General features: G+C 44.6%; 1 protein-coding gene across 1 annotated transcript in view; it reads right to left on the reverse strand.

The window, feature by feature from the left end:
* CPS1 (carbamoyl-phosphate synthase 1) overlaps positions 1 to 15,324 on the reverse strand; it is a gene marked incomplete at both ends in the record, with an annotated part of 98,185 nt that overhangs the window by 35,411 nt on the left and 47,450 nt on the right. The window contains 2 exons of the mRNA XM_082284632.1: positions 365 to 430; positions 2,179 to 2,320. Of these exons, the coding sequence (XP_082140758.1) occupies positions 365 to 430; positions 2,179 to 2,320 (208 nt within the window). The remainder of the gene's footprint in view (positions 1 to 364; positions 431 to 2,178; positions 2,321 to 15,324) is intronic.

Raw genomic sequence — 15,324 nt, forward strand, 5'->3', positions numbered from 1 at the left:
CCCAGACCAAAAGAGAAACAGCACCTCTAATATGGCTGTTCAAGCAGCCTAAGGACCTGTGAAGTTTCATATAAAAATAATGTTAGGATGAGATAAGGGAAATATCACTTCTGCATTCCCAGCACCTACCTGTGCATGTATATGACAGGCTCTTAACAACATAGGGGCGTTAACAGTAAATGCACTGGATCAGGATTGGAGCAAGAGAAAGTTCCAGGCCTGCTGTAAGGGGATTATATGTAACACCATCCAAAAGAATTGCTAGAGAGACCGAGGCATCTGCAAGACTTCCAGAAATAACATGGAATAGGGAAAAGAGATCAAACCAGACAGCAATGAGACTGTTGTTTCCAAGGGTGCCTACCTGCCCACTGTATGTGGTGTAGAGGTAATTAGTCACCGCTGGGTATTCTGCTGCCAGGGTGTCAATCTGTACAGGAAAAAAAGGGGGATTGTGACTTGGCCAGTGCAAGATCTTTCCTACATGCAGATGTTTGGGTTCTTTTCTTTTGCCTCTTTCCCTTCCTACTGCTGTTTCACTCCTGTTATTTTCCTATTATATCTTTCCTCATAAGGAGGTGACCTGAACTGTCCTGTGCTGTTAACGCAGCATATGCCTGGCCTTCCCCCGACCCTACAGTTCAGTCAACACAACACTCTACCATCTCCTTCTAAGCTGCAGTTCTAGCTCTGTACCTCTTCGGTGAAACACCTACACAGCCCAGGAACTTTCCCCTAGTTGTGAAGGCCCTCATTCTCTAGTTTGTTCAGTGGATTACACAGATTACTCCAGGTCTTCTGTCCTTTTTACCTAGGCTGTCTGGAATCTTCAGACTCTACCCTTGATCCCATCTTATTCCTATGCTGAATACAAGCACATACACAATATCACTTAGAAATCTTGTGGAGTGGCAGCGCAATTACTATGTGTTTATGTTACAGCTCGTGCTTTGATAATTAAATGGTACACAAACCAAGAGTGATTTTCAACCACCTTTTGTATGTGGTTTTCAACAATTTCTTATGTAATTAGTCACCAGAGAGCCCAGAAGAATAATTTGCCCACCAGGCTGTTCACAAACTATTTGTGTCAACTACTCATGGCATGTTATACTTGGTAACCAGTCCATCTAAGTCACCAGTGACTGCTGAAGTTTCCTGAATGAACATCTTAAACACTTCTACAGAGATCATGAACAGGGAACAATATGAAAGCAGTCTTGACATGAATTTCTACATGCTATACCATTTAAAAATCTGTCCAAACTTCAAGCACTTCCAGGAATCCCCACTGGCTGTTCAAATCCTTGTGAATAATCAAGAATGTGACCTTACGTCATTAGTGCCGTGTGTCTGCTGCTCATTACTGTTGCTAATACTGCAACTTGTACTTCATGGCTCAAGAAGAAACATATGCTTTGAAGGCGCACAGGCAGGCACAAGTAGAATGACCTTATTAAGTGTACCTTGGCACACAAATCAATACAGCACTACAGTGCCATATGCAGCTGAAAGAACACAGTGCAAGACCAGGCAAGTTTCTGTGGCCAGGTGAGCCACAGAACACGAACAGCAGCTGGGGAACAGAAGACTTGGCACCTGGAACTGGGCCTGAGGATACAGATGAACTCTTTCAGAAACATTCAGTAGTTTGGGTTGGGTTTTTTCCCCTCTTTAAGGACAGAAAACCAGCTGGTGGCAGTTTAATACCAACATACCTTAAATGCAACAGCCAGCACCTAGTGACACTGCCATGAATACCAGATGAGCTCATTAGGCTCATGCTATCACAATGAACAGCAAATGAACCCATAACAATAGCACACTTCAAATAAAGTATTAGCCTGTAAAAAATTAGTACCAAGAGAGAAGAGATATGCTCTTCATGGTCCTACCATGGTGAGCCAGCATTTTCAGCCTTTTCCTGAAGCCACATAGCTGTGTTTCCCCCTCAGCCACAAAGAATATGAAAAAGAATATTCTGAGTTTCTCTTTGGGAATGTTCATGGCATTGATGCCTGTAGTGCAGAAGGAACAGCTCTGTGGATGAACTGTGTTCTCCTCACGTCAACATCAAAACTCCTGAGGATGTTAATAGAGCCAGAGGTTTCTAAAGACACAGAGGTCTCCTGCCACTCTTGGAAGCCCCCACCAGGCCCACTGATGTTTCTCACATACCTGTTTCACCCAGGGCACTATATTCTTCCTCAGTCTCAGCTGACGGCACTGGACTTCAGTCAGCCTCAGGCATTTCCCAATCTGCTTGTCAGAGAACCCCATCTGTTTGGCTCTCCTCAGTGTCTCTTCTGGAACTGTTTTGCTGGGATTAAATAAGAACACCACCTCTGCATTAGGCTTTACAGGAACAACTAGAAGGTACATTGTTGGGGCCCTCCCCCTGCCATGTAGCCCTGGGAGAGGGGCCTGGGGGGGGAGGCACAGGGTTTCCCTAGCCCCTGGTCAGCCTCGTTCCCCATTGGTTGGTTTGTGTTCCCCTGCACGGGCAAGGACCCTCGGGTCCCGTGATTGCCTCAGGTCCTCGGCAGAGCCCCGGCCATGTGGATGGGAAAATAAACATCTCTGAAACATCTATCAAGAATCAGTCTATATATATATTCTTTCCACGGGCGTCATTGACTGATACATCGTGTTGCAGTATCCGCACTGTAACAAATGGTAGAGAAATGCTGGCAAGACACTGATCCCTAAGGACAGAAAATTCCTGAGTAAAAACCACTGTAGATCTCTCTCTTCTCGCCTTGGTTTGGATATTCTCTCTAAATTATGGAGGAACCATGGAAAGACTCTTGGCTCTTCGAGCTGCATATGGACATTTATCTTAAACTTGAAAAGATTCTTGAACAACAATTTGTAAATTTTAGCTTAATTCAAGCTCAAAAGGAACTGAAACACTTTCTGGCATGGTTGTTTAAGAACTTTTTCTATGTTTCTTGGGATTTGATTCTTACCAAAGACTTTTGGAAGACCGTTTGGACACAGTTAATTTCTGAGTCAAAATATATGCCGATGGAAGAATATTTTTGTGAATATTATTTAATTACCGAGACTGTTGAGCAATGTCAGCTGTGTCTTGGCAAAGGGAAGCCTGGCGCAGGGACCGTGCGGCCCAGGCCACGTGCACTGAGCGCTCTGTGAGCAGCAGCGAGGCAGTTCCCGCGTGCGGGCGGAGCGACGTGAGCTGCAGTGTCGGCAGCGGAGCGAGGCGCGGCGGGAGCGGCGGGACCCGGCGGTGCCCGCACGGCCCAGCACAGCGCGTGGTGGAGCGAGCCCCGTGAATGCCCGACTGAGAGGGGTGGTGCATGGGCGGCGGCCGGCAGCGGTGGAGCAGAGCGGTGGCTAGCCGAAATGCACGCTAGAGCAGGGCGCAGAGGGGTCGTCGCTTGGGGGCATGGCCAAGACGTGGGTGTGGCCCCAGGCAGCGGCAGCCCAGCTGAGAGCACAGGCGGTGGTGCGCAAGGAGCTGAGCGGCATGGCCCGGCATGGCCCGTGCGGCCCCGAATGCGACCCTGGGAAGAGCGCGCAGGCACGAGCAGCCCCGATGGTCCCAACAACCCTGGCAGTTCCAACACGGGAGCAAGCAAAAGCCAAAGAGAAAGCAAAAATGCAGCGAGACAGAAAACAGCAGCCACATGGAAAAAGGAAAAGATCACCGTAGGTAAGGTTTTAGGAATAGTAAAATGGTATAATGTTAAACAAAATTATGGATTTATAACAAGATGTGACAACCAAGAAGATATATTCTTTCATAGAACTGCTATTAAAAAGAATAACCCTGAAAATACATCCCAAGTTTAGGAGATGGAGAAATGGTAGAGTTCAAAATTGTGCAAGGTAGAGAAGGGTTACAAGCAGGAGAGGTCACTGGACCTGACGGTATTTCTGTAAAAGGCAGTATATATGCCAAAAATCGTAGTGGTGTTAGACAATATCTCCATTTTAAACCCCCCTACAGTCTCCCTTTCCTAATCCCACCTTTCCCTTTTACCCTATGTCCTATTACCCTCAGTGTATTCCAAATCCATTTTTTCACCCATGGTTTCCCTCACAAAACCATGCCTTTGCCAATTGTCTCCCCAAAAATCCCTTTCCAATGCAGAGGGGGAGATGAAGAGGGGGAGGGAAGAAATTAACTATTTTTGTTCAGCATTCCAACAGGTACAAATAGAACAAACCCTCTCCTGCCTCAGTTTCCCCACAAAGCATGCCCAGAGAGTCCTGTCTCCCTTCTGTCAACCTTAAGATGTTCCAGAGAATCTGTTTGGACATTTAAAGACTCAGGAGGGTGGCTTGTTTTGTTTTAAAATTGTTCTTGTTATGTTTATCCAGTTGTTTTCAATGTTAAGTTTTAAATCTCTTTTTGTTAAAAATAAATGGGTGAAATGTTGGGGTCCCTCCCCCGCCGTGTAGCCCTGGCAGAGGGGCCCTGAGGGCACAGACACGGGGTTTCCCTGCCCCTGCTCAGCCTCGTTCCCATGGGTTGGTTTGTGTTCCCTGTGCGGGCAAGGACCCTTGGTCTGTGACTGGAACAGTTCCTGGGCACAGCCCCGGCCATGCGGCTGGAGAAATAAACATCTCTGAAACATCTATCAAGAATCAGTCCATATATATTTCTTTTCCACGTGCTTCGTTGATTGATACGCGTGTTGCAGTTTCCCTACTGTAACAGTACATGAGTATTTTCGTCTCTACACTGCATAGAGTTGCTATAGGATCATGCACGTGAAGAAAAGGAAGAAGATTCGAACATAAAACGTCTTTTTTGCCCTATGTGCCCCACACAAACACCTCTGAGGTAAAGTCTGCAGGCAGACTGCAAGCAGTAGGAAGTAAAACATTTTCCTTCCCTGCATTTTTGAGACAGGAATCAGTGACTCATTATGAGATCCATCAGCCTAGTACAAGTTTACTGTACCCTAAACAACTGTATGGTCATTTACCATTTCAGCCTCCACAGAGGACCTACAGAGATTCCTTTCTTGGATTCAGTATCCCTACAACTCTGTGCCCAAATTTTAACTTAGTATCTTCCTTACATTGTTCCTCCCAGTCTAAATTTTAAACCTAGGCCTCACCAGACTGGGGTCGACCAATCATTATGTATGTGCTTCCATCTCCTGCCTCTCATTGCAGCTCCCCACTCCACTCAGAGGCATGAAATTCCTGAAGCTCTGGAATGAGCCATTCAGAGGCATAACTGTGCCCTGACCCTGTGACCACTGTGCTGAGCTGGGAGACATCCCTACAATTTTTCCCAAACAAGTTTTCCTTCTCTTGTTGAAGATGTTCTGCCTACCTTCTGAAATGGCCATCTTTGGAAAAAGCATCTCACTTAAGAGATCTGTAGCAGAAACAACCAACCTTTAGAGGCTCACACACAAGGAAGGTTTTTTCTTGTAACAGTCTCAATATACTCTTTTCCATATCATTAGTGTTGCTTCTTGCATTAGGAAAATTGAGAGGGGGGATAGACCAGGTAAAGCAGGGGCACCTTTTTTGATTTCACATTTACAACCAGGGTCTCTTAATACTTCCATACATTCTTGTTCTCCTGGTTTTGCTTTTCAGAAGTCCTAGTTTATGTTGTTTATTTCAAACACATTGCTTTCCCCTTGCCATTTCTGAAGATCAACATTTTCCTGTCCATTTTGCTCTTCATTTTTTTCATCTTCTCTATTCCTTCCTCATTCAGTCTACTCTTTTCTCTCCTACTCTTCACCCCACTGCGTTTTGACTCCACCCTTACAGTTTCTGCCTCCCTCTCTTTCTAAGCTACCTTTTCTAAGCTTAGCTTTTGCAAAAACATAAAAAAGCCTGTATTTTTATCAGCATTTCTGCTTTACATCTTCATTGCCAAGAGCATTCTTGCCTGCCCAATAAATCAATATTTTATGAGCAAGCAAGCTCTGAATCAGGAAAAAGGAATGATTAACAAGCAAGCAATTTTCCTAAATCAGAGCTTTTGAATTATGTCCTTTGCTTGATGGTATTTTAAAATAAATAGTATTATTTTATTTGCGTGGGAGAAGAGGGGTAAGACCGTTTTATTGGAATGTGTCAGGAAGCTGAAGCATGAAAGGGAGTCATTGGACTGGATTTTCTACTCTGGCTTAGGCACAGAGCAGCTCTGCTGCCCTCAGTAAAGTTAGGCTAGTGTGAAACAGATGAGAGTCACACGTGTCAAACCAGCTGTTCTGAGAGCAGAACTGGGAACCAGAAACTCTGGGGCTCAGATCCCTGGATAGATAGGATTTGCCCTATGAATTTCCCAATGCCACCTCCCTCCTTGCCCTGGAGTATGCGAAGAGAGTGCTCCAACTTCGTGCAACAGAACAGGAGAAAGGGAAAGCTGGAGAGAATTTGCAGGAAAGAAACACTCACAATAACTCCTCTTCTCTGTGCCATGTCCCAGCCTGGCCCCACAGACAGCCTGCTCTGCCCTCAGGGGACTCCAGGCAGGAGCACCACCTACACCCTGGATCTCCTCTACAACTTTAACCACATCACCCTTCTTACTCCCGCAAAGCCTCCTCTTCATTAGTGTCAGAAGGGAAATTGTGTCTGCCACATCCCTGGAAGTGTTCAAGGCCAGGATGGACAGGGCTCAGCGTAACCTAGGCTGGTAGAAAGTGTTCCTGCCCATGGTAGAGGGTGGAATGAGATGAGCTTTAAGATCTCTTCCAACCCAAACCATTCTATGATTCGGTGAAAAAGTCCTGCCTAATCCAGCAGGTTGAGCTTTCCTGGTTTTGGATTTCCCAGTAAGACCCACTCTGTGGCGCCATACTATGTTAAAACTCATGGTTTCTGTGCTCTAATACCTCCACCAGAAACTCTCCTGCTTCTCTTCAGCCCATTCTGCTTTCTGATGTCAGCTCAGAGGCAGGACATGCACAAAGAACACTAGAACTAAAGGCATGGATATGTGTTTTACAGGAGCAAATAGAGCAAACTCCACCAATTCTCTGTCAAAACTGATGCTAGCAGTCACCAGCTATTAAGGACTCAGCCTCCTTAGAATGAGTGAGTAGACCTGATGACCCCAAGAAAATGAGCCTTTACTCCCTTGCCTTCCCTCCCTTCTGCCTCAGGAACACACATAGCTGGCTGTCATTTGATTACTGTCAGAGACAGCAAATTGCCTTCATTTGCAGCTTGTTTTCATTTCGTTCCTTGTATCTCATTATAGCAATATTATTCACTGTCACCCTCCCAGCTGGGAGGGTAGAACAAAAGCAGTGATTATTTTGCACCATGATTCATTTGCCTTGGGCTAGCAGCTTAATTTAGGTTAGGCCACTTACTAATCCGTGCAGAAAGGTAACTAGTTTCTTATAGGAAAACCAGCATGCAAAAGAGGAAAGACTCTTCCTAGTTCCTAGGAAGTTCCTAGAGGGGAAATGGAACCATGCATTTTCTCCATGCACTTTTTCCTCTTCTACTCCCAATGCATGATAGGAGAAGCCAGCAGCATTGGTCCACCATATTTAATAGGAACTGAATCAGAGAATTGCAAATCTTCAGCCCTGGTATGGAAATCAGGCTGCCTCTCTACATGTACTGGACATGCATTTTCATAATAGAATAATTTCCATTTACTAATAATGGTAGTTTTTAGCATTTATGTCTCAGCTTTCATGGAAATAATATAAAGAAACATGCAAACAGAATGGTAGGGTGATGCTTATCTTGCAGATAGTAAAACAGACATGCAGAGGTTAAGGGGTGACAATTTTTAAGATCCAGCATTCCCACTGCCTTTGCTCAGAGACAGCCCTTTAGACAAGCTAGAGACACTAAAGCCAGCAAGAGCAGAATCAGGCTGATCTCTTTGAATATTTGAGAGCAAATAACCCTTCAACCTCACCAGAAATCCAGCACCAAAAGACAAGACAAAAATTCTCAGTTCTGGATATACCAAATCACATGACCCAGTCCTACATCACTGCCTCCCACTTTCCCCTGGAGCATCACTTACTTTTCCAACACAAAGCAAAAAGTCTTCCAAAGATTAAACTCCCTCACTGGTTTAGAATCCATTCTGAAACAAGGGAAGACTAAGTGACCATGATTTCAGACTTCTATAATGCTCCTTTTCCTAACGCTTGCCTTTGCAAAATGAAAGTCAGGAGTTTTAGAGCTTCAAAACCAGACAATTAGACTTTTGCACACTGCCATAATTATTAAATGGTTGTTCACCTCCTCAGAAAGCTGAAGTCCCCTGCTCATTTTGCAGTTTATAAACAAAGCAAGCCTTCCCCCAACCTTGCTTATGACTCCATTTCAGCTTCCAGTGTTGATTTGTAGCTGCTTTTAGTTTAAAATTCCACCCTGTCATCTTTGGAACTCCATCCACTCACTTCTTTGATAATAAATGATAAGAGAAAATGGAATAAATTCTGCTTAATGAGGAAATTTTCACCTGGCACAGAGAACCTGGAGAAATCTATTAACTGACTGAGGAACGCTGACAGCACTGAAATTATCAGGAGACCCTGCTTGCTTCAGCAGAGCCCTCTCTTCCACTTGACCAGCTTTCATATGATCCACCAATAAAGATGCCAGCAGAAGAAACATTCTTTTTCTTGTCTCCCAAATCAGGCTCTGCTTCTTTTTAGGTATGTTGTCAAGTTTATGTCCATCCACGTATTACTTAGGCACATGTAAATGGGCCTTGATCAAAAGGACCAGGAATATTTTGTGAACTGAGAGCCACAGCTGGGAGCATTTGGAACACAGCCTACTGCATGCTGTGTCCCAGTTAACATGTGCCCTGTAAGCTCACAGGCTCATCCCTGCACCGTCACCTCTGCCTCATTTCAGCAGCTACAAATGTGGCTTGGATATGCACAGAGGAGCTGCAAAGGCGAGCACACTCCAGCCCATAGGTCTTGAATTCGGCTCCTCCCAAGTCTGAAGGGATTTAAGCCCAGACTAAACCTTAAGCCCAGTTTCACTATGGCAAGCAAAGTGGACCAAAAGTAAGAAGCACTGGAAGCAAAATGCATTATGCCCAGTCCTGAGAGAGCTCTTCCTTTCTCTGTAGTCATAGGCCTGCAGGGTGTCACAAAGCTGCTGAATTTCAGGCTGAATTATGTACAAAAACATATTCTTTCTCACTCCCTCACTGTCCTGCTCTGCTTCAAGGCTCCTAGTGGTTTCCTTGATTACTTCTGATGTTTTACAAGATTTTGAACATGCTACAATTAAAATAACAAGATCATGGTATAAATTCTCTCCCTGCTCCTCTTCTCAAGGAGGCAGATTGTTACCAGTTTTCCCCTCTTAAGAAACTCATGAGATGACTAAAAAAAGCTGTCAAAGGAGTGTTTAGAGAAGCAGGAGCTGTAAACCAACAAATCTCACTCACAGAACAATTGTCACTCCAGCACTCTGCACCTTTAACATTCTGGTCCCCGGGCTAATAAATCTCATTGTGGACATCTTGATTTAAGTAACATGAACCTCACATTGTGCCCTAAGACCTGAACGACTCACTCACAAGAATAAATGAGCTAAACCAGCAGCTCACGCCAAAACACATCCAAGAAATGGGTCGTAGATGTTTCCTGAAAGCCTGTTTTCTACCCCTGGTAAAAGAGAGCTTTGAGGTCTTTGCTGGGATGCCATGGTACAGACTTCCCTGCTCCTAGCATAGTACATACATGTTACAGAGACTCCCCAATGGCTTTTTAAGGCAATGCCTGTATATCCTCTGCATCAAGGAAAACATACATATTGCATGTTCACAAATGTACAGATGCTTTGAAAGAAAATACAGCCACAAAATTATTACCGATGGCTCTAGAAGACAAACAGAAAGATCTTATGTTAGATCCACACAAAGCACAAGCAACAGTGCTGAATAGCTGCTTGTATTTTATTCTCCTCATGTACCACATTCTGAACTTGTTCCCAAACCTTTCCTGCCCTACAGTTCACAAGGAAGACAAAAGTAATCTTCCTTGTTAGCTAGAGAGGAGCACTATGAATATGTCAGTGACCACTCCTCAAATGGCATAAATCAGCAGAGCCTCAGTTACTATCACAGGACCTGGTCTGCTTGATTTCCACACAAAACCTGTGTGAAGCACTCTAACCTGTCCCAAAAGCACACAGGTCAGCAGGAACTGCTGCTGAGATAAGTGGGGGTGCAGCAGTCCCCATTGAAGAGCACAGGTTATTGATGGCCTGAGTTTCCCTCCCTGCAGTGCTTCCCAGCTCACCTCCTGGTGCCAGGTTTTCATTGCAGCACCTCTATTTCCTCCACCACAGGGAGGCTTCCAACAAACAGCTTTCTAAGCACACCTTGCAGGTACCCAGGGACATGGGCTCCCAGAGGGCATTTGCAATAAACAACTTCTCCCATGGGCAGTTGAGCAGAGCACCCAGCTACAAATGCTGGGCTAAAGTGGGTCTGCACCCTCACACTTTTGTCTTTCCCCTTTATTAACCCATGTCTCTCCAGGAATGGCAAGAGCGATAGTCAGTACTGCACTTATTCCTTTCAAGCAAACAACAGGTCAGGAGGTGTTTTCACGCAACACCCACAGAGCAAGGACATATTTTCCTTCAAAACAAAGCTCCAAATTATAGAATGATCAAAATATGATTGGTGCCATCATTTCCCACTGTTAGCAGGCTGGCTAATTCAGTATCTGCCAAAAAGATGATCTGCTGTTTCCATTAATGTTAATTTGAAGAGTTGAGATTTCAGGTGACAGAGTTCAATTCATTACACTGCCAGACTGTCTTCGAGACTTTGGACAAGCTCACCATCTCTGTGCTTTGCTCTTCACAATGGCGGTTTATTATGCTCCTCATTCCTCACTTGAATTCTACTTTACAGACTAATCAATACTGAAATGCTCTTCTTTAGGCAATATACTCACACTTCTGCCTGCTGCAAGATGGCTTTCCTGGGTTTTACTCAGATTTTCTACAGCACTGAACTTGACTCCACTACCTCTACTTTCCCCCCATCCCTATAAGCTCTCAAGTAATGGCTAATACAGTCAATTTCAGGATCCACTGCTACAGAGATACCTAAGTGACTTAGGAACACAAGTCCTATTGATTTTCAAAAAGGCTTTTGTCCCCATGCCACTTGGGCATAAGTGATGATTTTACCATAGCTGCCTACCTCTTTACCTCTATTTAATCATGTTTGTTATACATTCTCCTTGTGTACAGCCACTGTTCTCAGGGATCCAAAAATCAGGAACAGATAAAAATAATCATTGCAAACAAATCTTCACTTCAAACAGTCAAAGAACACATGTAAATTCCTGGAAAAGGTTTTTCTTTGCACCTAGGCCTAGTCAAGTATGACTTAGATGTTACTTCTGAGCCTGGGTTTCAGCTGTCCTCCTGGGGATGGTTGGTATCACTGGACCCTGCTTCAAATCTGACTTGCTTGGGACTGGGTCCATAACCCCGGCCTTAAAGTGACATCTCACTTCCTGCTGCTTCAGACAGCTGGACACAGTCTGTCCAAACTTCCATCTCCTCCATGAGCTGTCAGTGTGATGAACAGCCAGCAGGGTCTCTCCAGGCCCTTTCTCCCATTTTCACTCACGGGACTGGCAAGGCCAAATCTAGGGAAATAATTTCCAGATAATAGCACATCCTATTGCACTGCCACTGCTTCATACACCATCACCTATTCATGGACTGACAGCATGGGATGGTGCTTGCTCTTTCCATGTGAGTATGTACAAGTGGTTTTATTTGTTTATGTGCATGTGTGTGGTGGGGAAGGTTGAAGTTAAAATTACACTCCAGGTATAAATGTAATTGGTCAGACAACAACAAAAAACCCCTCAGTGTAAGTTTCCAAAATAAAAAAGATGTAAGGTCACAGGAGAAACAGCAGAGGCACATGTTTGACATGTCTGTGATATTACTTGACTTCTCACAAGTAGTCGCAAAATGGCTTTCTTTTCCCAGTTCAACTCAGACCATTTGCTTTCCTGCAGCCACATCACATAGTCTGAAATAACTATTTCTCCATCCTAGAGGGCCCAGAGGCAGAGTTAAATGGAACCACTGCTGCAGCGTGACAAAGCTATACAGTCCCACCCAGCATCAGGTCCAATCTTCTTTAGAAAAAAGTTCAATGGGACAAAGGTAAGTGGGGCAGAGGGTGCTTTTCCCAGTCCCTACTGTCTCTGGAAATGGCTGGCCTTGCCTCTATACCACAGAGAATGCACAAACATTTATAGGGCAGAACATTTTTCCCTCTGCACTGCATTATCCCACACAGCCTTTCACACGTGTAAGCAGATCTGTTGCATGTATCAGTGAGACCTTCTGCTCACCTCTGAATTGCTGCACATGGTGAGGATGCAAGGCAGCATGTGATGTGTGAGAGCTGCTTTCTGAACTGCTCTCAAAGGCCTCCACCTGCCTCTGATCCCCCTTCCCCATCTGTCTGTCGTATCCACTTGTTCTAGCTCTTAGTTTCCTCTTGGTAGAGACCATCTCCTTGTTACCAGTCTCTATAAGAGCTCTGCAGGGCCCAAATCAAGACTCTTGTTACTCCAACTGCATCCAAAACCTCACTCTCAAACTGACACAGAGACAAAAAGGAAGGGGTGGATTCATCCAAATAGCCTGTAACCAGCAACAATGATCAGGAACAGGGCAACTGCTTCTGGTTCTGGTAACTGTGCTCTAACAACAGAAACATTTAAAGCAGTGATGGTATTACTTCTCATTCTTTTCAATTGGAAATTATCCTGTAGCACAGGTAGAACTCATGCCAGGCATGCTGGGGACTGGAAACAGCTGGCTGCAGGAAGAGCACATGTGTGCCAAGTCTCATTTGCATCACTCAATTAGCTTTCCCTTGGCTATGGCAGAGATATGTTTCCTGATGTGGCTCACTGGACTAGCCTCTTAGTTTAAGTTACAAGTGTTTTTCCCTGGCTCTTTGCCTTTGTACCTTCAATGTAATGCAGCTGGACAGTCCATCCCCTCGCTGCAGTGCTGGTTGGGAGGTAAGACAGTTTTCTTGCAAGAGTGTGAGCAAAGATAGTGGAGTGAAAATCTGCACTGGTAAGTGAATGAGGATAAGGTAATTTATATGTTCATCCTGGAGAAGAGAAGGCTTTGGGGTGACCTAACTACGGCCTTCCAATACCTGAAGGGAGCCGACAAGAAAGATGGAGAGAGAATATTTATAAGAGCATGGAGTGACAGTGCTGCCGAATTGATTTTTGCTTTTTTTCTTTTATATATCTTCTATATTCTTTACACATATATTTGCAGCTCTGTAGCCTATCACAGTATTCATAGCTAGCATTTTACCTACTCTGTTAGACAGAAAGACAAAATAAATTCCCCAGTGGCTCCAAGCTGGGGGTCCAAGGTTAGATTCTCTGGGAAGCCAAGGTTTAAACTAGCTCTCCGAGACACATTTTCATAAACAAAGTTTAGTGCCTATCTAAAAGAGGGGAAATTCAAAGAGGGTTGAACCAGGGGGGAATTACCTCACCACTTATGTCTCTATTTGGGGTTTTTTGTCAGATACGCTAATTTGCTAAACATATAAAAATTGTATACACATTATGCTGTGTGTGCATCTTTGGCATTTTCCACCTGCTGAACTGTGCACCTAAGAATCCTTATAAACCCTTTTATCACCTAACTGTGTCCAGCTTGTGATTTTAGGACCAGAGAAAAGGCATCAACAGGACAAGAGGGAGCAGCTTCACACTAACAGAGAGAAGATTTAGATGAGCTATCACAAAAAATCTTCACTGTGAGGGTGGGGGGAGCCTGGCAAGGCTGTCCAGAGAAGCTGTGGCTGCCCCATCCCTGGAAGTGTCCAAGACCAGGTTGCATGGGGCTTGGAGCAACCTGGGATAGTGAAAGGTGTCCCTGCCCATGGCAGAGGGTTAGAACTAGATGATCTTTAAGGACCCTTCCAGCCCAAACCATTCTGTGATTCTATGGTACCACACACAGTCTGATTTGAATTGCAAGAATCCACTTTCAAGGGACACAACATTGCTTGTGTCTGATAAAAATGCAAGGCTGGATACTGCGCGAGGGCTGTCTCTAGCAGGCTGCCTGTACAACCTGCTGCCTGCGCACCACAAGGATGAAAAACTCTGTGGGGTCATACCAGCTACTGATCACTGGTAGTACAATCACCTGCCACCCATTGCAGAGAAAGGGAAAGCAACCTCAGGGATACAGGAGGGTTCAGGAAGATTAGCCTCTGTGGAGTTATGCTGGATTTTATACCAGCTGAGGATGGGGCCAGCCTCTGGGGCCTCATTCCAGAGCATGCCACTCCAACAAGTGACAAGCTCAAACTGATTCTGGATATGTTGTTTTTCTTCAGGAGCTGCATATACCTGTTAAAGGGGGCAGATACAAATGCAATGTGACATAGATGTTAGAGGACAAAAACTTCTGCAGCCAAACAATATATTTCTGCAAATAATCAAGCTACTCCTTCTCTTCGACATCTCTCTCCATATTTATTTTTGTTTAGCTCCAGATCCCGGTTGTTCCGGGTGCAAAGGAGAGCAGGACCTGCTCAATTAAAAGCGTGCAGCTAGTCAAAAAGCAGAGATGACCATGCTGGTGAACTGAGATCATTGCCTCCGCTGCGCTCCCAGTGCCATCATGTGGTGACACGTGGGAGCACAACGGATACCAGGGCAGAAAAGCCGACAACACTCGGCCTTTAATAACTCAGCAAGGAGGCTCTCCCAGCCTCATAAAACATGAAGGGAAAGCTCGAGTCAGCAAGAATATGAACTGAAATACAACCCACTGCTTTAATTTACTGCTATCTTTCCTGTTTGCTTTTATATGGTCATTTTTCTTGAAGGAAGAAGATTTATATTTAAATATGTCTGGAACCATAGACGTTTGAAAATATGGTACAAGAGCAATACTCACACATACTGCATGATCGCAGCAAAGCAGAAAAGCTTAAAAATCAATAGGCCAGGCTGGAAATAAAATGCAGTGTATGTGACCCTCAGGCGCAGTAAGTCAGGACAAGTCCTGTGTTGAGTTTGAAAGGCAACTCTCTCCTAGGTACATGAGTTAATCATCACAGGCCATCCACATTCCTAGTCTTAGCCTCAGAGATAGTGAAGATTTTCCAAAATAAACCGTAACTTCCATAATCCCTGAGAACAGCCAAGATGCCCAAGTACTCAAAGGAGTTATTTTACCAAAAAAAAAAAAAAAAAAAAAAGTGTGCTTAAAAATTTCTAAATTTCTGCTTACTGAGACAGTGAACTGGGTTTTAAGACAACACTGTTTATTCCAAGCACTTGA

Source organism: Coloeus monedula (genome assembly GCF_965178545.1).
Source record: "Coloeus monedula genome assembly, chromosome: 7".
NCBI lineage: Eukaryota > Metazoa > Chordata > Aves > Passeriformes > Corvidae > Coloeus > Coloeus monedula.